Raw genomic sequence first — 25,460 nt, forward strand, 5'->3', positions numbered from 1 at the left:
AATTCCTTTCTCTAGATGGGCTTTTATACAAATAGACAAAAATCAGCAAGAAAATACATTTGAAACAGAACAAAACATAAACAATGACACAGTAAAATTACCATAAAACTTTATTATCAGTCAGTAATCACGACGAGCATTGACTAATCAATGTTAATAATCAAAATTTTAAAAAACTATTTTCTGAGGATGAGATTAAAAATAAGTTGTGATCATGTTAGAGAGCTGATGTGTATTATTTACCTTATGAAACTTTCTAAGTTACCAAGGTAATGCATTCAGGGTAATAAGTAAATGATTTGCTTGCTTGGACATTTCACATGTGTCTTTGGGTAACTGAAAAGAAACTCACTCACCAAAGCCCTAAAATTTCTAGCTGCAGGGGTTGGTCACCTGGCACTGCTGAATGCTGATTTTGGGAAAGCACCCAGACACAAGTATCTGAGTGAACAGATCAGCTACAGTCTCACAGTTGTCAGTAGCCTGTGTTTGTCCTGGGATGGCCACCAGGGGGCCTGGACACATCAGGGCTGCAGGACACAGCAAGCAGACACAGCCAGTGCTGTCAACTGCAGGTAAGGCATGGATTAAGTGACTTGAGACCTTCAGAGATAAACAAACACAGACACTGACATGGAAGAAAGAAGTTGACATGGTGATGAATGACATAAATGAAAAAATTTGCTCGCTGATATTTGCCCTTTGTCTCAGTTGTCATCAGTTGAGGCCGATGACTGTGGTGCAGCACCAGATCCAGAGCAGCCGTGACACAGCCGATCTGGACCCGTTCCTAAGGTGACCTCATTCCTCCTTTCAGTTTGCCATTTTCTGCAGCCATTAACCAACTGAATCCTCTGTCATTCTGCTCATTTTTGTCTTTTGAGGCTCTTTTTAATGAGAAACAAAAATAGTATATATATAGATATATATATATATATATATATAAAATAGTATGTATTCATATAAACAGCTACATGGTGAGTTTTTCCTAATTCAAAGGGGCGCTTCACTGATTTTACACATAAAGATTAATTTACTTATGCTACTCATACTGTGAAAACAGCTGTCATCTGTGGATCTGGAGGAATGGAGGAGTCTGGNATATATATAGATATATATATATATATATATATAAAATAGTATGTATTCATATAAACAGCTACATGGTGAGTTTTTCCTAATTCAAAGGGGCGCTTCACTGATTTTACACATAAAGATTAATTTACTTATGCTACTCATACTGTGAAAACAGCTGTCATCTGTGGATCTGGAGGAATGGAGGAGTCTGGGAAAATAACCCCTGATGAGGTCAACAGTGTTATCACAGCTTGGGCATGAAGATTTTTTAATGGAGTGATTCATTAAAAAGTGGGGGCCTGTAGATTTTTGAAAGGCCTTTACGAGGCAGGGAGCAGCTAACAAAAGCTACTACTGAGTTGGATGATGGGAAATGTAGGAGTCACTGCAGTATCCCTTTGGAAATCACAACACTGTAACTACACATTTGAACTCTCACTATTCAACACACACGTTATTTTAATGCTTGTGCGATTTTTTAAAATAAAATGATGCCACAAGATTTATAAGATTATGCTGTTATGGTTTTACAGTGACAGTGAGTAGAGGGAGTGTGTTGGTCACATGATTATCAGTGTTGATATCAAAAGGAATGAGACTTTTTAGGTTAAAAAAAGCAACTCACTCATGAGGTTGATAAACCAAGCGATGAGTCAATCAATCACATGACAAGTCAGTGACATGTAAACACAACACTATCTCTGAGATTCATATTGATTAAATGTTATGTCAATGATATGTCAAAACAGGCAGCAAACTAATGTGGTCTTTATGCATTCAACTGGGGCTGGGCTGCTGCATAGAAATCACAATGCAAACACACACACACACACACACACACGCACACGCACACTCGCTTAGACAAATTGAAACCTTAATTTTCATGTTGTCATCAATCCTTTCCTCCGGATGCATCAGATGAGGCTGATGTGACACGGACAGAATAGTCCGATGACGCACTGAACCAAAGAGCACAAACAGTCCTGGAAGTGTGTGTGTGTGTGTGTCACAACGTTACATTAATGGTGCAGAAACGGCCTGCAGGTCTCTGTGATGCAGTTTTAGGTGTTTACGATAGAGGAAGTGAGTACATGCATGTGTGCCTCTGCCATATGGGCAAGATCATTATGTAACAGCAGAGCTCTTCTGCACGATATCCCACATGTAGTGCATAATGAATGGTATGTCATATGCAGATGAATCATGCGGGGGCTGTGCCACTCTGTGAGGGCTTTCCCGTGTAACTGGCAAAAGCACTGCTAATGTTTGCTGTTAGTGCATCTTTCTGTGTGTGTGTGTGTGTGTGTGTGTGTGTGTGAAAAGTACACAGCGCCCTGCTTTCCTAATTAGTGGTGATGTACAACCATGACAGCCTCCAAAGTCTATCAAACCAGCCAATGGGAAAAGAGAGAAAGAGAAGAAGAGGACAGAAGAAGAGGAGGAGAGGAGGCAGAATGAGTAAACAAGCTCCATCGATCCTCTGATGGAGGAGAGAGATGGTGTTCAGCAGTGGGAGAGGCTGACAGGGGAAAGGAGGGAGTTGTGGGTGAAGATACATGAGAACGATGGAGTGAAGACGAGTGAAGGATGAGAAAAACAATACAGGCGACAGAGAAATAATAATAGTTCACAGAGTATACGTCTTTTTGTTGAATGGTCATGAAGAGATGATAAAAACTGAAAAGAGTAGAAAGAGTAGGAAGCTATTTCATTACCAAAATTGTTCCGTAACAACAACAATACAAGGGTTTTTAATATGTGTATACACACATACACAAAACTCAATGGGAAAGCATCGCCTGGGGAATGGGGCACAAGCTTCACGCTTTAAAGGAATAATTAGCTTGTTGGTTGTTTGGATGTTGGGGGATGACTGGAAACACAGAATCTGTCCATCATGACTTGCCAGAAGTCTGAAACGCGAGCTACATTTCCTTGTTTGTAAACCACAGCTGACAGTGAAAGGACCCAGCATCTCAACTGTAGTAAGAGCAGAGCCACCACACAGCAGAGTGAATGCAGATCACCCCCCGCGTTATGTTTACATTACATTTAATGACATGTCATGTTGTTTGCTGATGTCTTGATGTTTTTCTTAAAAATGTGGACAATTAAAATTCCTGACTAAGTAACTAAAACCTTAAAGCTGCTTTTTGGTAACACTGAATGTAAACACATCTTCTGCTTGTTTACAGTAAAACTGCACAGGGCACCTTTAAGGTACGGTCACTACACTTCGCTCCTGCCAATATTCAGTCCTTGCTCCTATTTTAAACTTGTCTGACTGTCAAATTCATGCCTGCGTTTCCTGTGCTGGCCGGCTTGGATGGAATCACAAGTTGCAAGATGTAGTGTTTGGAAATACAGATGGCATTATTCAATATGACATCACTTTGGTTTGCATGATACTGCACTACCTGAATACAAACTGCTCTGTGTTTATCATCCACATACGTTCTCAGAGCGAAGTGAAAGCCAAGAACTAAATTCTTCAAATTCTCTTCAGGGTATATTTATTCAGAGCAAATGCACAGACTGTAATTCAAACAGTATATTTTTTAAACTATAGTTAAATCCGTGTTTACTCATACAAATACAATGAATGGAAGCAGCACAGAAATGGAAAGGGAGAGATGTGTGTGTGTTGTGGATCAGTGAGTGCCTTCCTGATCTGCTCCTAACAGCCAGTGTGTCTTTGATGTTTGGCTCTATTCACAGAGCTCCACTTTAGGTAATGTTAATATGTGTGCCCTGTACGTACGTGTGTGTGTGTGTGTCTGTGTGTGTGTGTGTGTGTGTCATGCCGCTCTCACATCCACACAGTGCCTTGATAGAACTCACAGTGGGCCTGTTTGAGGGCAAAGTGAAAGGGCTAGTGTTTGACTGTGTGTGTGTGCGTATGTGTGTGTGTGTGTGTGTGTCATGCCGCTCTCACATCCACACAGTGCCTTGATAGAACTCACAGTGGGCCTGTTTGAGGGCAAAGTGAAAGGGCTAGTGTTTGACTGTGTGTGTGTGCGTATGTGTGTGTGTGTGTGTGTGTCATGCCGCTCTCACATCCACACAGTGCCTTGATAGAACTCACAGTGGGCCTGTTTGAGGGCAAAGTGAAAGGGCTAGTGTTTGACTGTGTGTGTGTGCGTATGTGTGTGTGTGTGTGTGTGTCATGCCGCTCTCACATCCACACAGTGCCTTGATAGAACTCACAGTGGGCCTGTTTGAGGGCAAAGTGAAAGGGCTAGTGTTTGACTGTGTGTGTGTGCGTATGTGTGTGTGTGTGTGTGTGTGTGTGTCATGCTGCTCTCACATCCACACAGTGCCTTGATGGAACTCACAGTGGGCCTGTTTGAGGGCAAAGTGAAAGGGCTAGTGTTTGACTGTGTGTGTGTGCGTATGCGTGTGTGTGTGTGTGCGTGTGTGTGTGTGTGTGTGTTTATGTGTGTGTGTGTATGACACAGCTGTCTTCTAGTCCTAATAGAATTACACAGGGCTCTCAGGACATGTTTGTATAATTCAGCACTTGCTGTATCCCATTATTCTCATTATTGGCAGAGAGAGAGACAGACAGACAGACAGACAGACAGACAGGCAGGCAGACAGGTAGCCATGTCCACACCCTCCTCCTTCCCCTGCTCGTTCTCTCCTCCCTCACCTCTTTTGGACACACAGCTTCGGTGGCTGAATGAATTCCCTCTATGTCCCCATGCTCTCGCCTACACACTCCGAAACACACACAGACACAGTATTTCTTTGGGAACTATGCCCTATTGTTGCAGAACGAGGCTTTACGCATCGCAATGGAATGCAAAGCAGAACAGACGCACACACACACACACACAGACAGAGACACACACACACACACGCGCACAGACACACACACACACACACAAACACGCATGCACACGCACAAACACACACACACACACAGGTCAGAATCTAATCCCAAAACAAACACTGTCACACACAGGTAGTGGACACACACACACATCCACGGCTGGGACATGTCAGGGGGTATTCACTGCTGCAGCTTGGTCTGCTGGCCCAACACAATAGTGGATTCTATATGACAGAAAAAGTGATTCTCTGCTCTGTTACTCATGAACCTCACCATGAACTTTAGATGCTTCACATTCCTGCTGCCTGTTCACAGCTACTTGGGTTCTTTATTATATTTTCCATGAGCCACATCTCCATTTATACTCATTCAAATGTTACCAAGGTACTGAAGTCTGATACCAAGCCCTACATGTACATTCCACTAAGGTGTGCTATGCTGTATCCTGGCACCACACCTGTTTGTGGCAGCCCTGCACATCCAGAATATGACTCTCACAGAGAACATCACACGCAACGCTGCTGCAGTTCCTTTTTCTCACACTGATAAGTTGATTTCACTTTACTACAGCAGAGGCCAAAGCAGAGTCTTTCCTATCAGTTTGTTATCAGCTATCTGTCAGGGGTTAGTGTCGGGGTAAGAGCCATGGGGAATACAAGCTGTATCATGCAAAGATATCAACAAAATATAATTGAAAACTGTAATTTGCCCAAGTGCATTATCAAAATTGCAGAAGCTGCGATTTTTTTTGAAAAAGGTCAAATGTGTCACAACAGACTATAAATGAAGCATTGTGGTGCTAAAGAGACGCCTCCACCTACAAATCATATTCTCCAGATGTAAGGGAACATGCTTGTTTGGTGCAGACCCCAGCAAAAATCACATCATCATCATTTCTATATTTTTCTTCAGTGAATATAAAATACAAAAATTACCATTCCCACTAAAATCATGACTCATTGCAATAATCGCAATACACATACATACATCAGCAGCACACGCCTCTTTCTGTCACAGAGCTGGAAAATATGCCGACCTGCTCACACATGTAACGTCAACCTAGCAGCTGACACTAATGATTATTCTGCTGTGAATGTGGTCAAAGAGTAAGAAGAAGAATACAACCAAGAACCTGCTCAGTTGATTATTTCTGCACATAAATTAATTTCAGTATTTTTTTGTACCGACAGGAAGTGCAGCTTATCTCCTGGTCTGCAGGGTCTCTGCGCTTCACTGTCGTCTCATGTTTTTTTCAAGCATTTCCTTTGGCTGTGCTTTTCTTCGTATTTTGTGCTGCTGATGACATATGAGCCGGGTCCCTGGCGGATTCTTTGAATCAGGCATTAAGCTCGGATTACACCATTTCTGTTATGTCTTACCCCTCACAAAATGTCCAATGATGCACTGCTGCGTGTTTTAAGGCCTTTTCAATATTAAGTGCAGTTAAATTGAAAGATAATTCAGCCAAAATCAACAACAGATTTCCAGTTTAAAGCTAATGAAAGAACTGAAAGTATAAACGAGCAGTGAATGTGAAAGGCTTGTATCGTTCACTCACACCGATTCTCTGCCTCCCCTCGTCTAAAACACACCTGACCATATCCCTCCATCTACCTATCCATCCATCCGTCCGTGTAACATCCATCTCTCCACCCTGCTGTATAATTCCCAGCAGGGCTGATTGGCAGTAGTAAAGCCCGGTTGCTGACACACTGGTCCAGCTGCTACCGTTGTGAGGGGGATTACAGCGACCGGTTCACTCTGTACCATCCCATTCTTCCTCTCTGCCCTCTATCCCTCCATCATTTCATTCATTCAATCTGCTGCTGTCACGCAATCTCAGACTCCACCCCTGCAGCTCCACACACACACACACACACACACACACACACACACACACACACACACACACTCACACACACATCTACAAATTACAAATCTATGTACGTGTTCACACAGACTAACGCAAATGGACACATCTGTGTTCGTTTGGCTTCGTATGAGAAGCGCGATCAGGGATCCTCGTGACAAATCAACAAAGCATTTTAACGACTGATGGGTCGCTGTAACATTTCAATGAATTGATTATTGGATTTAACTGAAAGGAATCTGTCAAATAGTTTGTCATTTGTCGCCCATTTGTATACTTTGTAGATTTACAAAGCCACACCTAATAATATTCATGATCTCTGCACACACTCTCTAAAGCAGAAACGTGACATCTGCAGAACTCTGACTCTGGATAACAAATCATTTGGGGATTACTCACTGGAGCTGATTGTTGCTTCAACATGTTCGTCTTTCACCCTGACACATTAAGTATAAAACATGTTAACACATGCTGAAGAATCTGATGAGTGTGTGTTTAATGTGAATTCAGACACTAAGTGGGTTTATGTGACGGTCAGAGGTCAGAATGTGTTGTTTCGAGGACACGATGACCTGAGGATACGTTATATCTGATGCCTGGTCACATCTGCATTTAAAATAGTGAAATTTTATTCAGATCAATCCACTTCAACAGCTTCAATCAGTGGATTCACTCTCAGGTTTACATCATATTTGGTGAACTTTGACCTGCTGATTTGCACCTTTCACCATTTTAATGGTCCAAAATGCACGAAGCTCTCATTGGCTCTGTCGTATCATCCACTTTTATTTAACATCCGCTGCCAGAGAATAAACCATTAACTCAATGTCCCATTAGTGGCTGAGCTAACAGCCTTGCTAACTGATAATTAGCAAAAACCATTTGCAAGCCTGTTAGCTCTGAGAGTTTTCTTGCTGCCTTCAATAGAACTTAATTGAATTAAATGATATACAATCCCCAAAAGCATGGCAGATGGGAGGATACACACATTACAGAGAAGAGATAAAGAAGCTCGGGGAGCTATTAACTTATTAGCTATAGGATGTTCCTGGTTGGCTGGTGTGTTAGCGGTTAAATCACCAGCTAACAATCCCTGACAGTAGACACCACGTCTCCAAGCTTCTAGAATCAAACATCTTTGTGTTTGATTTATCGCAGATAAATGTTGCTGTGCCACTTTCTTGTGTGACTGGGTTGTTATATTGACATGATGACAACAGAATGGAGTAGAGTATTGACTTAATTGGACTGGATTTTATATTTTAAGCAGAAAGCATTCATCCAAAATCAGATGGGTGCTGGTTAATTACCTTATTTATGACCATATAAGTTTGTTCATTTCATCTACCCAATGCTTGTTTATGATACAGCCGGTGAGCTGTAGGTCTAAGATACATACTAAAGTCTGATGAGGACAATTTATTTTATTTAATTAATCAATTTAGAGGGCTGGGTATCAATGGCTTGTCATTTGATACCAAATTTGCTACCTAAAGAATAAATGAATGAATCTCTTCAGCATCAGTGAGCCAATCAGCATGCAGCATGCTTGGACCAAGATCCAATAATGCTGGTGATTGGCTGTTTTTTCACTTGAACACGTTTGAGTGCATAAAAGTAAAACTTTAATTTGTACTGTAATGTGTATTGCAATTTTCTTTTTGTAAAAAATGGATTTGATGAAATTTGTATATAAAAAAAATTATCGTTCAGAATCGGTATCGAAGTCAAGGTATCGCTATCAGAATCAATATTGAAAATGTCTGAATGATACCGAGCAGAATGAATTTATAATTGTTATGATACCATTATTAAAGATTAATCTTAATTTATCAACAAACGCACCAAATATTTGCAGATTCCATCTTCTCAAATGTCAGGATGTGCTGCTTTTCTCTGTTTTTTAATGGGACATATATTCAGGTTTTGGACTGTTAGTCAGAAAAAAGAATTTGAAAAAGTCCCTTTGGGAAACTGGGCTGGACACAGACTCAACAGTTAATTGATTAATCGAAAAAAATAATCGTTAGTTGCAGCCCTAGATTGCTTTGCATTCCCTTAGTGGACAGACCTCTGCATTAGTCCACAACATGTAATGACTCCTATATGACTTCAGATCAAATCAATAACCGGTGATAAATAATTCACTAAATGAGAGAGCTGAGTCAAACTGTAGGTCTTCCTCTCGTTCTGTTTCTTCTCTCTGAACTTATACCTGATGGAAGTTATTTTTGGATATGGTATATCACTGCAACAATGACTGGTCATAACTTCACTCGGCCGTGAGTCCTAACAACAACAAGCCCACGCAGCATAAAGAGACAACAAATCACTTGACGGCGAGCAGGACAAACTGCACAACCTGACGAGAACCATTTGAGGTTTGGACAGAAGTGAACAACTGGCGACGACCTGACCATTTGTTAAACTACAAGCTTGTCTGCCAACAGACCTGGCTGAACACTCAGAGCATAAATATATCTTTATTAATTGCACACTTCTGACAACAGAGGAGAAAAGACCAAATGAGCTGTTTGAGCTTTAACTGATGCTTTGGTGGGAAAATCTGCTCATCAAGTTCAGGGAATGAAAACTTCTGTAAAACAGTTAAGACTCCCAGGTCTTTACAGCCTTATTGATCTTACAGTAAACAACATAAAATGATTCACAGATCCACTGTAGAGTCACTGCTGATGGAAAGCATTACTGGCATCACTGGAGCTAATTACCACTGTGTTGCTGAGTATTGATCACTTCTGATTATAAATGCTTTTCCCGGATCGAGCTGCCCTGTGCACATGCTCTCACAGATTACATGTCAGCCAGTCCTATACAGTTAACCTTCAGTGACCTCAGTAAGAACACAGCTAATCATCTCTTTAACAGGCCTGAACACAACATGTGGTTACATTTCCTATTTTTCACATACACAGCATGGAAAATGTAAATTAAATCTAAATAATCAAATAATAATCATTCACTTGAACAGTGAACTTATAAATAAATAATAATGTAATCCATAATCATATCACTACTGAACATTGATAAATGATATTACTGAGTACTTGTCCAACCTCTCATGTTGTCTTGCCACTGATGCTTCAAGAAGGAATTTGAATTTTTTTTTTTTCACTATTTTCTGACGTTTTAGAGACTAAACACTGAATCGAGAAAATAATCAGCAGATTAATCGATATTAAAAATAATTGTTAGTTGCAGTTGGTCGGAATGTGACCCACCTGTGGGAAGCTTTAGCCTTCGTAGTGCTACTTCAGGTGTGTTTTGGTCGTGTACCAGCCTCAGTCTTTACACAACCTTAACAAATTAGACATTGTTTGGAAGCTCTAAGTCTCCCGATTCTACCTGTGCAAAGCATTTTACCATCTCCATCTCACTGCAGCTGTTGACCCAGACTTGGTTCAGACTTGTGACAAATAGGCAAGGCAATAAAACTTAAATGTCTACACTCTTACTGAACTTTGGTTCAGTATTTCTGAGGTTTGGTTTCAAAGGAGGCTTGGGACTGTAATCACCTATGCTACCTTTTTTATTCTGGGCGCATTATTTTCAGGGTTGTGCTGAAAGACTCTGCCTCCAATCTTCTGTGGAATTGAGGGGGCGGGGCTGCGTCTGACAAAGACTTGGGTTTAAGTGTTTCGCATCCTCAGTCTGTTTTATAGACCAAATAACTAACTGATTAATCAGGAGCATAATCAACAGATTCATTGATAATAAAAATTAGTGTTGCAGGCGAACTCCCAAACTCTTATTTTTCATTATATAAACAAATAATTCATGTGCGCACCATGTTTCCCTCTGAGGGAGACGCTCTGAAAGTGTGTGTCCATTCAGTCTAATGAGCAGACAGCAGCTGTGGAGTCACTAAATGGGATGATGTCTGAAAATGATTCATGAATTATTCATGAACTGCTGAAGAAAACCTGTCCTGTCAAAAAAAAGAAAAGTGAACTTACAACTTATTATGTTCATGAGTAGCTTATAGGTAAAACTGTGGGAGCATTATTATGTAAGGATAATAATGTGGTCTAAGACTAAACTGCTCACACATGGATGATGGATTTCCTCTGCTTCCTGACTCCTAGACAGAGGAGGGATGAAGCAGCCTGGTGACCTTGAAGAGAGGATCCTGCTATAGTCAGGACAGCCCCGACTGAGGAGATCAGCTTTCCTGCACTCCAGTTTAAACCCTGACTCCTCCCTGACTTGTGATACAAGCCTCAACATACAAGGTCACATGATTACAGAAGGACCTTCTCAGTATCTGAAGATGATTTGTGATGCTCAGGGACGATGAGCAGATGGGAGGAGAGAGTGTGGGTGGGGAGCAAAAAGACCAGATCAGATCCAGTCCAATGACATTCCACAGCCTGTGAGGAATTCAGGATCTCTGAGTCAGTAACTCTAGGAACCTGTCTGTTCATTTAAATACTTCCTTCCTCCCTTCCTTCCTTCTCCTCCTACTATGGTGTTTGCTTCCTGACTCAGCCCTTCCTTCCATTATTTATTCCTCTTTCCTATTCCTCTAAACTTTTTCACAGCAAGGACCCTAAACTCACACAAATGAATTAAGAATCCTCAGAAATAATGATGTCACATAAACTGTGAGGTCATCAGTGACATCAGACGGCATCACCTGAATATTCAACTATGTTTCATAGCTGATTTTCTTTTCTTCTTTTTTTTTTAATTTCATTTTTCCTTTTATTTTATTTTATTTTGAAAGCTCTAGGGGTCCAGTGATGTCATCTAAATCAATGATCACACAGATTAGACCACGAACCTCCATCTGATCAGATTTTTGCTTTTAGACGTTTTAGAACGTAAAGTGTTTGAAACCCATGACAAAAACATTCCCACGTTCTGTCACTGTGTTACTGATGGATGAATTATAGTGAAAATAAATTATTCGTTTTGTGTGGGATCTCCACTGTCTGAACAAATGCATTCTTTTTTTTTTTTTTTTTTATTTCCCTACTTGGGACTTCCTGGAAGGGCAATGACCATGGCTGCTCAGATTATTTATCTAAAGAGAACACCAGCCAAAAAAGGAAAAAAAAAGAAAGAAAAAAAGACCATTAATAATATTTTCCCAAAGAAAAATTAAAACTAGGATACAAACATCTGGTCTGTGTCATCATCCTGCATATGTTCATCCTGCTGAAATAAGACAAGAATGACCTTCTGCTGTAAATGTCATTGGAGCTGAATACAGCTACAGGGTTCAAGGCTGTATTGTCATTCACTTTTGGTTTCTAGCGGCAACCAAAAGACCAACCATTACACCAACTCTACAACTCTGCTCCATCCACTAAACTTTTACACGTTAATGTCCGACATGAGATTCTGGCAAACATGCTGAATTGTCCATTTTTTCCTTTGTTACATTGCTGGACATTTTGGTCAAAATACAGCTTTACTGAATTTCATGCAAACACGGGTGCTGTTGACTTTTGTCCACTTACAATCAGCAACATCGTACTGTCAATGTTAAACCAGCATTTATGTAAGATTCAGCCGGCTATTGTTAAGTCTGATTTCGCTTTTGCAGAGTAGACAGAACACTTCAGGTTCTTTCCCCAGAATCCAAAACTATTCACGACTATAAAACTACTGAGAGTGGTATTCGATATTGGCAAGAAGCTGCTGAGCATTAAAGTGGGCCTGCTCAGGAAACACTGGTAAAAGTTCAGCACAATGAGACAGTTGTGCTGTAGCAGAGTGTGAAGAGCTGAGCTGGCGTATTTATAAAATAGTAAGGGGATAAAACAGATGGTCGTCTTTTTTAGACGTTTTCACCGGTGGAGTGGCACCTCCTGCTGCAGGATTTATGGGTGAAGTAAATGCTTTTCAAGATCTCAACAGGAGTTTCAACAGCTCAAGCTTCTGAGTTTGCATCCAAAGTAACACAACTGCCTCCACCTTACAGAGCCACACTGGACAGAGGATGGAAAAGACGCAGCGCCATAAAACCGCACTTCCTGCTCAGAAAACGTATGGGCAAATGAAATCTATGTAGCTGTGTGCTTCACTTAACACAAACAAACACTGGGCTGTCACAGTTATATGAGCTGATATATGTATCCTTCAAAATAAGAGCCTCTGGTACAAAGACCTTTCCACTTTGACAAATGTTTCTGAAGACATAGAGAAGACAGAACTCACTCTCTGCTCCTGCACAGCTTTGTGTTTTCTCTCTAAAGACAGCAGGGCGGCTGAGAGACACCCAGTCGAAGGCAAACACAAATTTCAGGTGAAATTTCAGCAAAACACTCTTTCATCTCTGTCATCGTGACGCAGAGATATTGTAGCTGTTCATTTCACCGGCTCAGGAAGAAGTCTGTACGACACTGACTGACCCCTCTGACCTGTTTGATAACTGTCCACCCCTCAGGCCTAATACCTGATCACTTTGGCGGGCTTACAGCAACAAGCGACGGGACATTTAAGGGATGTGATTGGATCATGTCCATAATGAATTCAGGGCATTAGATCAGTCCCACCTCTTATTTCCCACTCAGTAATCTGGCTGTGGAGGATTGGAGAGTAATCTGGATAGAAGAAGGGAGACAGGGAGGGAGGGAGGAAGGGAGGGAGAGGAACAATCCTCTCTGCTTTGATTCCTCTTTATATCGTCAATTTCTGTGGCAAAATGTACCATAATGTTCCAGTGCAGGTGTCAACAGTCATTAACACGAAGCAGAGAGAAAGTTTGTAAATCAATATTCTTCATTCAATGTGGAAAACCTACAGAAACAGCTCTCTACTGACAGTAGAGAAGTTTTTTTAAGGCTGGATGATAATCTTCTATAACATTAAGAAGAATCATGCGTTTGTGTTGATACAATCTAATCATGTTGTCCAAATAAATAATTCTGTGCTAGAATTAAAAACTCAAAACCTCATTGTTCAAAGTTTTGTCCAATGCATAAAATTTTGTTTTGTTTCATGCAATCAATATCAAAACAGAACAGAATTTACTTGGTTGATTCAAGCAATCTCCATCATAACTGACTCATGTACAACTACGCAAACATCATCCAATGATGAAGACTATGACATACAAATATTACAAATATAATGTAAGAGAAAATCCAATTCAACAGCTCAACCAAAAAATTCTACTTTTACACAAGATAATATGTTCAGTTTTGACTGACATGGTCACGAATGTATTAATTCAACTCTATGTTTATTATTGAGGTTGTAGTTTGTGACGGTGTTGTACTGGACTCCATCATATTGAGATCTTTATATTCTGACTTCCTCATGTTTGTAACTGCAAACAACAACATACAGTTAGATTAATACCTCTCTGACAGTGTCAATCAAAACTTCTCTTTGTAAAGACAGAATTTATGGGACAGTTCATGTGTTGGATTGCGTAATATTTACAGGTTTACAAGTATATAACAGTATTTCAACAATATGACCCCACCCAAGTAACAATGCCACATATTTACACATGGTTGCAGCTACACAGAGGGAACTAAGAGTGAAGGGTTTATCTTTGTGTATCAATAACATCACAGGCGCCGATGATGAGATATCAGCTAAAACAACAGTGACTGTAGATAAGAAGAAATTATCTCTGTGGCTCGTCAGCTTTGATTTGTCATCAGCAACTGTCTGCTACTGACCAGTACTGCTGATGTCATTATACTGTGGAGTATCCATGGAGGTCAACACTACACTGCACCAGCTATGTAATCTAAACATAGTGCAACACAAGTAACAGACACTGTAAATGAATGGACAGGTCTCTCTCTCTCTCTCTCTCTCTCTCTCTCACACACACACACACACACACACACACACACACACACACACACACACACACACACACACACACACACACACACACACACACACACACACACACACACACACACAGAGACTCGAGCTAGCTTGCATAACTTTCCTCCTGTCCGCTGTGACAGTGCGCACTCATGCTGCCTCAAGTACTGTTGGGCATAACGGAACCACCGTGTTCAGCTGCACGTGAACGACCCACCTTTGTGGTGAATATGACGGGGGGGAGTGAAAGCTGGCACTGAGGCGTTCACGACAGCTGAAAATCAGAAGTGTATGGCTGACGGTTCATAAAAAGGGAAAGCAGTCTACATTGCTACTGCGCACTCGGCCCGCTCCTTCTAAAAAAAGTAAGAGTTTCCGAGGAGCACCTGAAGGCAGCATCATCCTACACCAGTGCACCGTCGCTGTGATGTGTGCTGTGAGATCACTCATCCAAAATCACCGTCATTTCACTGCTACGAAGCGTCCGGCTGCTTCCGCACTCACCCCGCTCCCCCTGCAGACAGCTCACCTTCACCCACACTGAGAAACAAACACCGTGTTCGTATAGGAGCCGGACTCACCGTTAGTTGTCTGCTTTTTGACAGTTTGTCGGGAGTCTCCGAGCGTCGCTGTCACCGCTACGATCCGCCCACCCAACAGTGCAACTCCGCTGGCTGCAAACTAACGTGCTCCTCCCCGCAAAAAACACTGCGCCAATCACAAATCGAGAGCGCTGAATGGCTCTTGTTTTATCCAGTTAGATTCGAGCTAACTTCTGAGCGACAGGGATATCGGCCAATCGCAGCGTTCAAATCCTGCGCAGGCCCTTTGTCGTCACTACGTGCACTTTTGACAGACACCTTGTACGTACAATGGAGAAGTTTGACTCCTTTTACGGGACGGTGCCGGTCCAATCGCCGGGGGGGACGCGCTCTGGATACGGCCATAGCACAGGAAAACGCCCTGATACCGCCTAGATCACTGAAATGTCACCGGGATGACAGGGTTTACGGTTTAAAGACGAGACTCCAGCCGGAAAGAATAAATCATCCAGTACGTTCACGTGTATTACACATGGACCAGGTATAAATAAATAAATGCACTGCGATCACCAATCTGTGTTTGTCTAGGAATAAAATGAAGTGTGTGTCGCTTCTTCTGATATAAACATATAAAACAAATCATAATAAGGTTTGTGAATGTGATTACAACTATGATTATGAACAAATGCAGGTGATTTACTGCACATACAGATTATTTACTATATCTACTATATATATATATTATTTAGTATAACTAATACAGTGAACAGATCCCTGTGTCTCAGTCTCACACTTCAGTCGCCAACCTTCCCCCCACTGATGGTGACTTTCCCAATAAAGGACACTGGAGGGAAAGAATGATAAAAAGCTTTAATTTCAAAATAGTTCGATATGACATAACTTGGGTTTATAGTGACACCTTGTGGCAACAGCGGCAAACAACATTTACAGCCTACAGGTTCTGTGTGTCCCTTTCTGCTTGCTGGATTTGCATTTGCGTAGTGTAGTGTGGTATATGATGCATGGAAAATATACTTTATGGCATGGCTGTGTCTTAGGGCTGAAAATTGTTTTTTGTTGCAGCTGGACGGATATCCTTGTTCTTATTATTTTTACTGAATCCCTGCTGCAGTGGAGGGATTACCAAAAGGACACAGGCACACAAACAGGGGCCTAAGCGGCTCAGGGGCCCCATGGCTAGAGCACAGACTGTATATAAAAAAAGGGCTAGAGCCTTTGTTTAAAGTGATTGTTTGAACTGTTTGTCTGAAAGTCAGAGGGCTCGGTCAAAAGCAGGGAGATCCCAGTGGCGTTGTTTTGCTTCCGAACTTTTAAGATGAGTAAATGCCAACACACAGTCTGAGCTAATATTCTTTAAAGTTGACTTGACTTGACCACCATGCAGAAATATCATATTAAGATGAATTGTTTAATGTGGTAATTGTATGAGTTTTAAAAGTCCAGTATGGATTTACGACACAGGAAAACTATGGCTCTTTTCTCATTAAAAAACAAAAACATGAAAAATGTTTCTTTCAGACAACAGTCCCATTAAATATCACAAGAATCAGTCAGTAATGAGTTTGCTTTCAAAGACGTTTATTGAAAGAAATATTTTGAAATTTTATAAAGTTCAACCATTGATAATGCTATCACACAATCAGAACCTAGAGCTTCACCATTTCCCCGTCTACCTTTCTTCAACATTTGATATGAATAATGTATTATGAGCTTCTGGAGGCGCTCCATCAGACAGCCCAGTGTTATAAATCAATGGGGTATAACTTACTATTCCAGGTTCTGCCATAAAAAATACACTTATTAAAAAGATTGACTATTTTCAAGACATTTGTGAGAGGTTTCTGGGGACATCACAGAACTCAGTGCTTTTCAGCACAATATGTTAAACCTTTAACACCCCCTGCAGTGAAAAGACAGTGGGATGTGGTCCCAAACTGCACTCACATGTGCTGAGAATAGTCATTCTTCAGAGTGTAGCTGGGCAAAAGCAGAATGTATAATATTTTAGAGGCGCTTAATTTAACTTCTGAGGAACCCAAATAAGGTAAATCAAGTGCTCTTTGATATCTGGGCAACAGTTCATAGTTCTGCTCAGGACTGCCACACATGCATCTTCCTATTACAGTGGTTCGCAACCAAAGATACAAATATACAATATAATATTGTATCATCTAGGATCTCTATATTTGCAGCTATTCAGTACCCATCTCTTCCATGACCTGGAAGTAGTATTATATATATATATATATATATATATTTATATATATAAATATGACTCTCCCGTAACCCGGAAGAATTCAGTGTTTCACTCTACACACAGTTTGCAAGCATACAGCAAAAATCAGCTGCTTTGCACGTCAAAAACTTCTCATTGTTGGATGATTTTCAGTGCAGCATGCAAGTAAAAATGTGCACTATATTAAAAGTCTTTCGCTTCATCATCCTCATCACTTATAATCATCCTCACCATCATCATCATATCCATTTTCACCATGGACAGCTTTATCAAGATCTTTTTTTTTTCAATAAGGTGATTATTTTAATAAGAAATTAGAGCAGACTTTAATTTTGTATTTATTATATTTTCCTCTATAGTATTCTGCATTTCAAAGCATGCCAAAGAAATGTTTCAGTTTCTGCATAGTGCTGGCTATACGAGTGCCAAAGAGTTTGATTCCTTTACAAGTAGTAGAAGTTGGTATGTACAGGCAAGGAGTGACAGCAGATCCAGTGTTGTGTAAACGGTACCAAACACCCCCCCCCCTCCCCAAGTGCTCAAAATATCTACAAATACAGAACCCGAGTCAGTCGGGACTCATAGAAAGTTGAATAGAGCTGAAAAAAGCTCAGTATGGAAGAGCCATTAAGGGAGATGTGTGTGTGTGTGTGTGTGTGTGTGTGTCTAAGTGTGCAGGTGTGAGTGTAAGCTGAGTTTTTATGTCTGTATGTGTGTGTCAAAATTCAAAGGGGAAAAAGTAATCTTAACCTCCTTAAACACCCCCCCCCCCACCCCACCCCCACTCGCCCTGCCCCTCCCATGGATTTTTTTTAAATTATTTTTATTTTTTTCAAAGTGCACCCTCTACTGTTATAATATGCACTATGCATTACATAAATGTATTCTCTAGCATTGAATATTCCACTACGGTGTACTGTCACATACAAGGTCAAAGAAGAAGAGTCGACGACAACCACATTCTAGTTTTGAGGTCATAGTTCTGAATGTAAAGATACAGTTCAGGCCACTAGGTGACTGTTATTGAACACCAACAAAAAAAAAACGCTGGCTACAGTACGTGAGATGGCGAAGAGATAATCAGTACCTCAGCACTGCAACTGTTTCATGTAACACCAGCTTCACTGTGTGTTTACTGGATATTTGTAGTCGAGAGTGTTTTTATTACGGGACCTTGTTCCTGGTGACGACGGGCAGGGACTGCTGGTGAAAATTAACTGATAGTGATGTGTGTAAGTGAAGTAAACCAAAATAAAACACAACAACAAGCAGGCAGGGTTTAGTCGTGAGAGGAACTAAGTAGATTTGGTCAGTGCCAGCTTATCAGCTTTGGACGTCCACGATGAATTCGCTCACATTTTAACTGCAGAACGATGAAACGAGGGATTCTAGGGACTCGTAACCAGACTCAAACAACAGCACAGTAAACATGCTGAATCACCATTCATCTGATTCACCCTCACCTTAACAATAACTGTCAGGTCTTTCAATCTATGACCACTAAGTGACTGTAAAAATATCACATAGAATCCAGCTGCGTTTACAACTTCAGTTTAAGTCAGATCATAGATATCAGATAACATTAATTTTTTTTTTTTTTTTTTTTACTTAAATACATGAATTTAAAATGGTTCCAATGATCATTTGTTACAGCGTTCATTTGCTTTGGTTCGATACTAAAGTGCCCCTTTACAAAGCGTGACATGAGCTGTGTGCAATCAACCACAAAGTCCAATTACTGCAAAGACACTGACGATGACGATGGGGTTCATTCTCCAATGTCTGCATTCGGGAATTGATAAGTTTGATCAGAGTTATTAATAATGATTACAGTAATAATGTGTACTGCCCACCGAGCACCTATACCCATAAATATTGAATAAATATTAAGTGTAAATGTCAGGATTATGAACAAAGAAACGTGGGAACATGATTACACAGCAAACCTTACTCCACCAAATGAGCTGTTCATTAACACAGAGTGAGAAATCATAGTAGGTACAATTCACAGACAAACTAAATAATCCAACAACCAAATAAATAAATTAAATAGCTTAGACCAACAAGCAGCAAAATACAATCTTCACAATTCTGCATTAAAGGGGAATTCCACCAAAATAAAGGTTCAGGATGTTGCTCCTTCTCTTTCTGATTGGTTGGTTTTGAGTTCTGAGACCAAGGAAAATGAACCCCATGGCATCAATAACACGTTCCTGAGTCTTTATTAAACATCTGCACTAAAAATAAAATAAAGTGCTAAAACATTAACGGATGTGGTTAAGCTGCTACAAGTCTTAACTGTTTAAGGGACTATTGCACTTCAACAGGCCTTCCCTCCTCTGTCCTGACTCTTCGGTGCGTGGTACAGAAAAGGGTCAATTTGTACAATTTTGTTTCAGGGAAGACAATTTGAAGATGGCATAGGTTTTTTTTTTTATATTTTCCTTCATCTTGAGAACTCAAAACTAAAAAAGAATCTGTGGAAGTTCGCCATTTATGCAGAAAAACACCCTCCACTGTCTGGGGGGCATCATTGCACCTGCTCCTGTTATTACTCTGTACATTTCCACCTGTCCTGAGGTATCTGGGGGAACTCTACACTGTGCAACTTCACCCTCTTAACAGTGGCAGCACCTTGGAGCACCACCACCTTTTGAAATGTGTGCATCACCTTGCTATGAATCCAAGGGGGAATGCTCTCTCTAAATGCATGGGATGGTCATGCACCTTTTTAATATTGAAATATTAAATCAAAAATTAATTCCAGGACCTTTTTTTTCATATGAAGTAATTCTTATTATACAAAGAATCCTATTCTCCTCATACTATTTAATTCAAAAGGAACCAACCTCATCTCCATCCTCCCACTGACCAGTTCCATTAGTGCTGAAGTCAAAGGAGCATTTAAAAACAAAGCAAATCATATCATTCACTACTAAGTTAATAACCAGTAGCAATCAGACTCAAAACAATTTCTGCACTATGCAAAATAAAACCTGAGCATCGACAACTTTTTGGAAATTCACACCAAACTTCTTATTAAACAATTTTAGACGTAATCACCCTCTGTGTGTGAGAATCTTCACACCTCAGGATCTGTGTTAGTGACAGTTCATGACAGGCATCAGACATGCATCTGTGGGAAATGACTATAAAATTAAAATGAAATGATTAAAGTGAATTATTCTCAGATGTGGTGCTGTAGTGTTGACCTCGTGTATTTTTAAACCTACATTGTAAAGGGTTTTTTTTTGTGCTGTCTAGGTTCAGAACACAAACACTGAATCTGTCATTTGCCTGTTTAAACAAGTCGTTCGAATCAGTTCAGGGGCAAAAATAAATCAAACCAAAACATTAGAAATACGGTGACCTTCTACAGTGTGTGAAGCGAATGTACTGTGCCATGCTCTGCAGACTCAAAGACAATACGAGGACAAACACACATAAAAAGCTTCTGGACCTGAACGTATCACACGCATAATAATAATTAAAGCGCACTCACTCGTCTCTTCTTGCCAGTGTTTGCATATTGTACTGTACATAGAATAATGGCGCATTCGGCTGGTCATCGTAAACTGGCAAACTTGTATATTTACGTATCACATGACAAATTGTGTACAAGGTAAAAGCATTCCGGGTGCTTGCTCAGGTGAGAAAAACGTAAGGACCAATGAAATCTGAGGTAGCAAATTCAACTATGAAAAACTATTTTTCCTTCATGCATGTGCTTCGACTCTGTTTTAGAAATCAAAGCAGCCAGTATCATGTCGCTGCTGACTTCATCACCTCAGATAAGAAAACACAACTTCTCTGTTTCTCTAAAAAGTCACAACTCATAGCTCATGAAATTAGGAAGCTGGGATTTCCTGCTTGGTTAAATATTTAGTCAGCTGTTTGGTGCACTGTTCTCATGGTAAACCTGTAAGTTTGCCAGTTTACCTGTTTGCGACACGGCCTGAGCATGCCATATGTTCTTCACTCACTAGCAAATCTGTACGTTTATGATAGGGCAGCTGATATGTTGATCGAGGAAATTCATGGCTTTTAACCCTCCAGTTCCCACCCCTGAGGTGCAAACCAGCCAATCCAGTGTGCTCTTGGGAAAGGGGGGGGGAGCGGTAGCTCCACCTCTCGGGGCAGGACATCAGGGGGGAGGAACCAATGACATACGGGACAGCAGGTTTCCTGTTAGGCCAGCTAACACTACAATTTACCAACCAGTTTGTGAGTTTATCGGAAGCGCCACGGACATATAGAATAGAATAATCATTATATCAGTAGGATTTTCAGTGCAAGACGTAATGGCTACTTTTTCGTCATTATTCTGTCCGATGTTGTCTTTGCTTGTTCTTGTCAGTCATCCAACACTGGATACAGCAGTAAAGGGATTCTTCTACAGGTCAGCAGTCGTTATGCGTGTAAAGTCGAGTCACCCTCAGTGGATGACTGAGAGGTCCAGACCACACGGATCTGGGTCGACCCGGACAGTGTTTGTTAAGAGGCAGAGCTTCTCTCTGCTCTGTCTGTGGTTTTGGTTAAAGGTTGTGTTGTTGTGGAGTTCAGAAAGCTCCAGCTGTTTGATGAGGGGGGAGAAAGGCCTCAACTCTTTCCGTGACCGCCCCCTTGGCTTCACTCGCTCTGAGCTGTGTGTCCCTACTTGAGAGGTGGATGGTGAAGATACAGTAGCTGGGTGCCCTAAAGGGTTTTGGTGGAGGTACAGCAGGTGCCTCCTGATCTCCAAAGTGTCTCGTGGACCGGAGGAACCAGGAGAAACTGCAGGATAAAATATCACACTCATTCATTCTCGCTCTGTATCCCTCCCCCTATCTCACTCTCCTCCCCCTTCACCTCTTCCTTAGCTCCCCCCTGGGTCGGAGCTGTGTCTTTGTGGTGTCCGTGAGTCCAGAGGTGTCTGTGGTTCTTGGAGGGACAGCCTCCTTTGAGTTTCAGGATCCAGGGGAGACACTCCTGTTCCAGCTGTTGGCGCCACCCCAGCCACCTTACTGACCTCTGAACCAAAGTCTAACCCTGCTCCTAGGCTTGAGCCCAGTGCTGCCCCACTCCCTAACTCCAACCCTAAACCTGTCCCAACTACTGGCCCTGAAAGAACCCCAGCCCCGGTCCCCAGTCCCAGCTCCAGCTCCAGATGCTGCCCCAGGCTGTCCAGTCTAGAGGGGGCGAGCTGAGCCTGGCTGGTGTTGATCAAAGAAGAGTCCTGGGCCTGCAGAGAGTCAAGAGGCTTGGCTGGGAACTCCTGAAAGTCCTGGGCATCCAAGATCTGCAGGGAAAGAAACTGAGAGGTCAGAGTGAGCGACTACTCTGATGCTCTTTCTTCTAATTACTATTCCCAAAGTAAAATGTCATACATGAAAAGTCCGCTGTTGTCCTCTGTGCTTCACAAGAATATAATCAAAACTGTCACCACCTGTTACTGTGAAACTGCTGTTTAAGATGTAAATGAATTTCTTTGAGGTCCAGGTCCAGGTCTCAGATCATTGTTTAGAATTTGTATAAACTAGCATGACATAACGAACATATACAAAGACAAACATTTTAAAAAATTGCAAAAATGTCTTTAATTTGTACATTGTTCTCAGAGAATACATATTTTACAATTTCACAATAAATCATTGTTGTATAATTAATCACTAGATAAGCTGTGCTTCGTTTTATTACGTCTACAATTCAGTGTTTCTAATTTATAATCACTGGAGACCAATGACAGCATTCAGTCAGCCAAACCTGAGCTCCACAGAACCCAGAGCAATCATTTTATTACTTCATGTGATTCACCTGTGATAAAGAAGCCAGGGTGTCTGTCTCCACAGGTGTAACAGGCTGAACCAGCCTCTCTCCTGGACCTGGTCCTGGACCGGGACCAGGGTAAGGCGAGGCCTGCAGAGGAGACATCTTATTTGTCTGCACAAAGTGGAGCCTTTTGTCTTACATGTTCTGAGTCCGTCTCTAATAATAATACAGAACTTCATCCTGCCTCCTGCTGATTCAGCGTTGTGGTCCTGCTCAGTGACAGATGTTTGCTGTCACAAGGACTTGAACCCCTGTGACAGCAAGCACAATGCCTCTACGTCCATACCCTGTGTGTGTAGGTGTGTGTGTGTGTGTGTGTGTGTGTGTATAAGCTTGTTATTACCTGAGGTGGTGTGGAGACGGCGCTGTAGGCCGGAGGAACCAGAGCCATCTGTCTCTGCAGCAGCTGCATGATCGCTCCGATGTCTGTTGACATGCGACTCTCCAACCTGCAGAGCATGAAGTAGATGATCGACTGTTTATTACAAGATGGACGAAACTAACTGTTGATGGTCTAATTTAGTCCATCATTAATATCAGTTACCAGCAGACCAAACGCTAAGTCACCATGTCCTCAAATCTCAACTGAAAATTGTCAAATGTCACCATAACTGTTGGTATGACCACAACACTCAAGATTACTAATAACATCTGTATCTGCATATTATCTTATCCAAAACATTCCACTTCTTACAAAGACTTTCATTTAACTTTGCTTTGCTTACACTGCATTTCTCTTCCTGCGGTTATTCTGTCATTTTTTTGCTGCTGTAAAAATCTATTTTCCCCACAGGAGTCAACAAAGTTTTAGTTGGTCTTTTTAGTAGTCTTGGTCCATAGTCACACTTTAAAAAAATAGATAAATGTGTGGTATACACATATAGGAGGTATAAGTCTGCTGGGTCCTATCTGAGGCTCACATACAGCTAATTAGGACTCATTCTGCTGATTTCCTAGACTCGACCTTGTGAGGTCCGACAGAGACTTTACCATATCCACATTTCTTCACAGGCCTTGAGTCTGCTCACAAATCCTATCCAGCAGAGGCATCCAGTCAATTATGCTTTACAACTCTGAGCATTCAGCTCCAGGCGCAGCCCGCCTTACAGTGATAACCCGGCACAAAGACACACAGCCTGTGATCTCAACAAGACCTGACAAAGCAGCGTCATCCAGGTAAAGGCTACGGGGGCGGAAAAACACTTTTCTTCCACCGCGGTGAAGAGGAGAGGCTCCACTCAGACGCAGCCAGGTGAAAGAAAAACTATCTTTGGCTGTCAGATGACTTGAAGTGCTGCAGTGTTTTAGCGGGAACAAGACACAAACCTGCTCCAACGCAGACATGCACACGGATCAGAGCACAAACAGACACACACACCCAGACATCCATCCAGTCGTACCTGTTGAGCTGTTTCTGCAGCAGGTCCAGGCGTGTGTCCAGCTGGTTGCGTTGCTGCCGGCTCAGGTTGTGTATCGGCGTGTTGAGGGGCGGCGGGGAGGCCAGGCTGCAGCTGGGAACCTCCTGGTACTGACCACCCCCCCGACTCTCCCCCCAGAAACTAAAGATGTTAGACACACCTGAGAACGCACCTGCGGGAGAAGACGACGGGTGGAGAAGGACAGAATGAGTGTGTGACACATCGGTTAATGTACAAATCACAAGGATATGGGGAAACTGTTTTATCCTATTTCACCTGACAGGGCGTTGCAGGTGTTCCCAGTCTTGGGGTCTCCGTCACCCTCAGTGTTCTCATTAAAGTTCATGGGCGTGGCCTGAGCCTGTGGGTTACCCAGCATTGCAGGAGGTGGGGCGAGGCCTGTCACAACTGACTCCTCCCCCTGTAAGAGTAGTCGATCCAAGGCATTAAAATCAGTTTTTATCGTTCTTAGGTTTTTGTATTTAGGTCAGCATTAGTCAACAACTGGAATTATACCTCATCTCCACTGGAGTGAGAAGACACTGAGCTCCGATGGGCCTCCCACTGCCTCTTGGACGCCTCTTCCTGTTTCTGGTTGTTAGCTGCCTCCCTCTGTCTTCGTCTCACAGACTTATGGGACTTTTTAATTTCTCCAGCATCTGCATCATCTACACAGAGGTGTGCAAGGAGAGATTAAAAAAGAGGGAGATTGTTCAGTCCAGCTGGATCAGGACGAACTTTTCAAAGACAACTAATGGAGGAGGATTGAAGTTGTATTTCTATAACCATAACCATTCAGTTTTTTGTAATGTGACAATTAAATACGAGCTGCGGAGGA

At 41.7% G+C, this 25,460-nt stretch overlaps 2 protein-coding genes across 2 annotated transcripts in view; both read right to left on the reverse strand.

Annotated features, from left to right (window-relative positions):
* The window catches only part of LOC111228201 (mastermind-like protein 3), a 67,424-nt gene extending 52,184 nt beyond the window's left edge, over positions 1-15,240 (reverse strand). Inside the window, exon 1 of the mRNA XM_022754017.1 lies at positions 15,179-15,240. The gene's annotated coding sequence lies outside the window, so the exon portion shown is untranslated. The remainder of the gene's footprint in view (positions 1-15,178) is intronic.
* The window catches only part of kcnh2 (potassium voltage-gated channel subfamily H member 2), a 239,142-nt gene continuing 214,054 nt past the window's right edge, over positions 373-25,460 (reverse strand). The window contains exons 17-24 of the mRNA XM_022754018.1: positions 25,139-25,290; positions 24,899-25,043; positions 24,605-24,794; positions 23,548-23,653; positions 23,190-23,291; positions 22,492-22,674; positions 22,229-22,373; positions 373-530 (exon numbers count right to left, since the gene is read on the reverse strand). Coding sequence (XP_022609739.1) covers positions 373-530; positions 22,229-22,373; positions 22,492-22,674; positions 23,190-23,291; positions 23,548-23,653; positions 24,605-24,794; positions 24,899-25,043; positions 25,139-25,290 — 1,181 coding nt within the window. The remainder of the gene's footprint in view (positions 531-22,228; positions 22,374-22,491; positions 22,675-23,189; positions 23,292-23,547; positions 23,654-24,604; positions 24,795-24,898; positions 25,044-25,138; positions 25,291-25,460) is intronic.

This window comes from Seriola dumerili, unplaced genomic scaffold, assembly GCF_002260705.1.
Source record: "Seriola dumerili isolate Sdu_G_001 unplaced genomic scaffold, Sdu_1.0 BDQW01000216.1, whole genome shotgun sequence".
Taxonomy (NCBI): domain Eukaryota; kingdom Metazoa; phylum Chordata; class Actinopteri; order Carangiformes; family Carangidae; genus Seriola; species Seriola dumerili.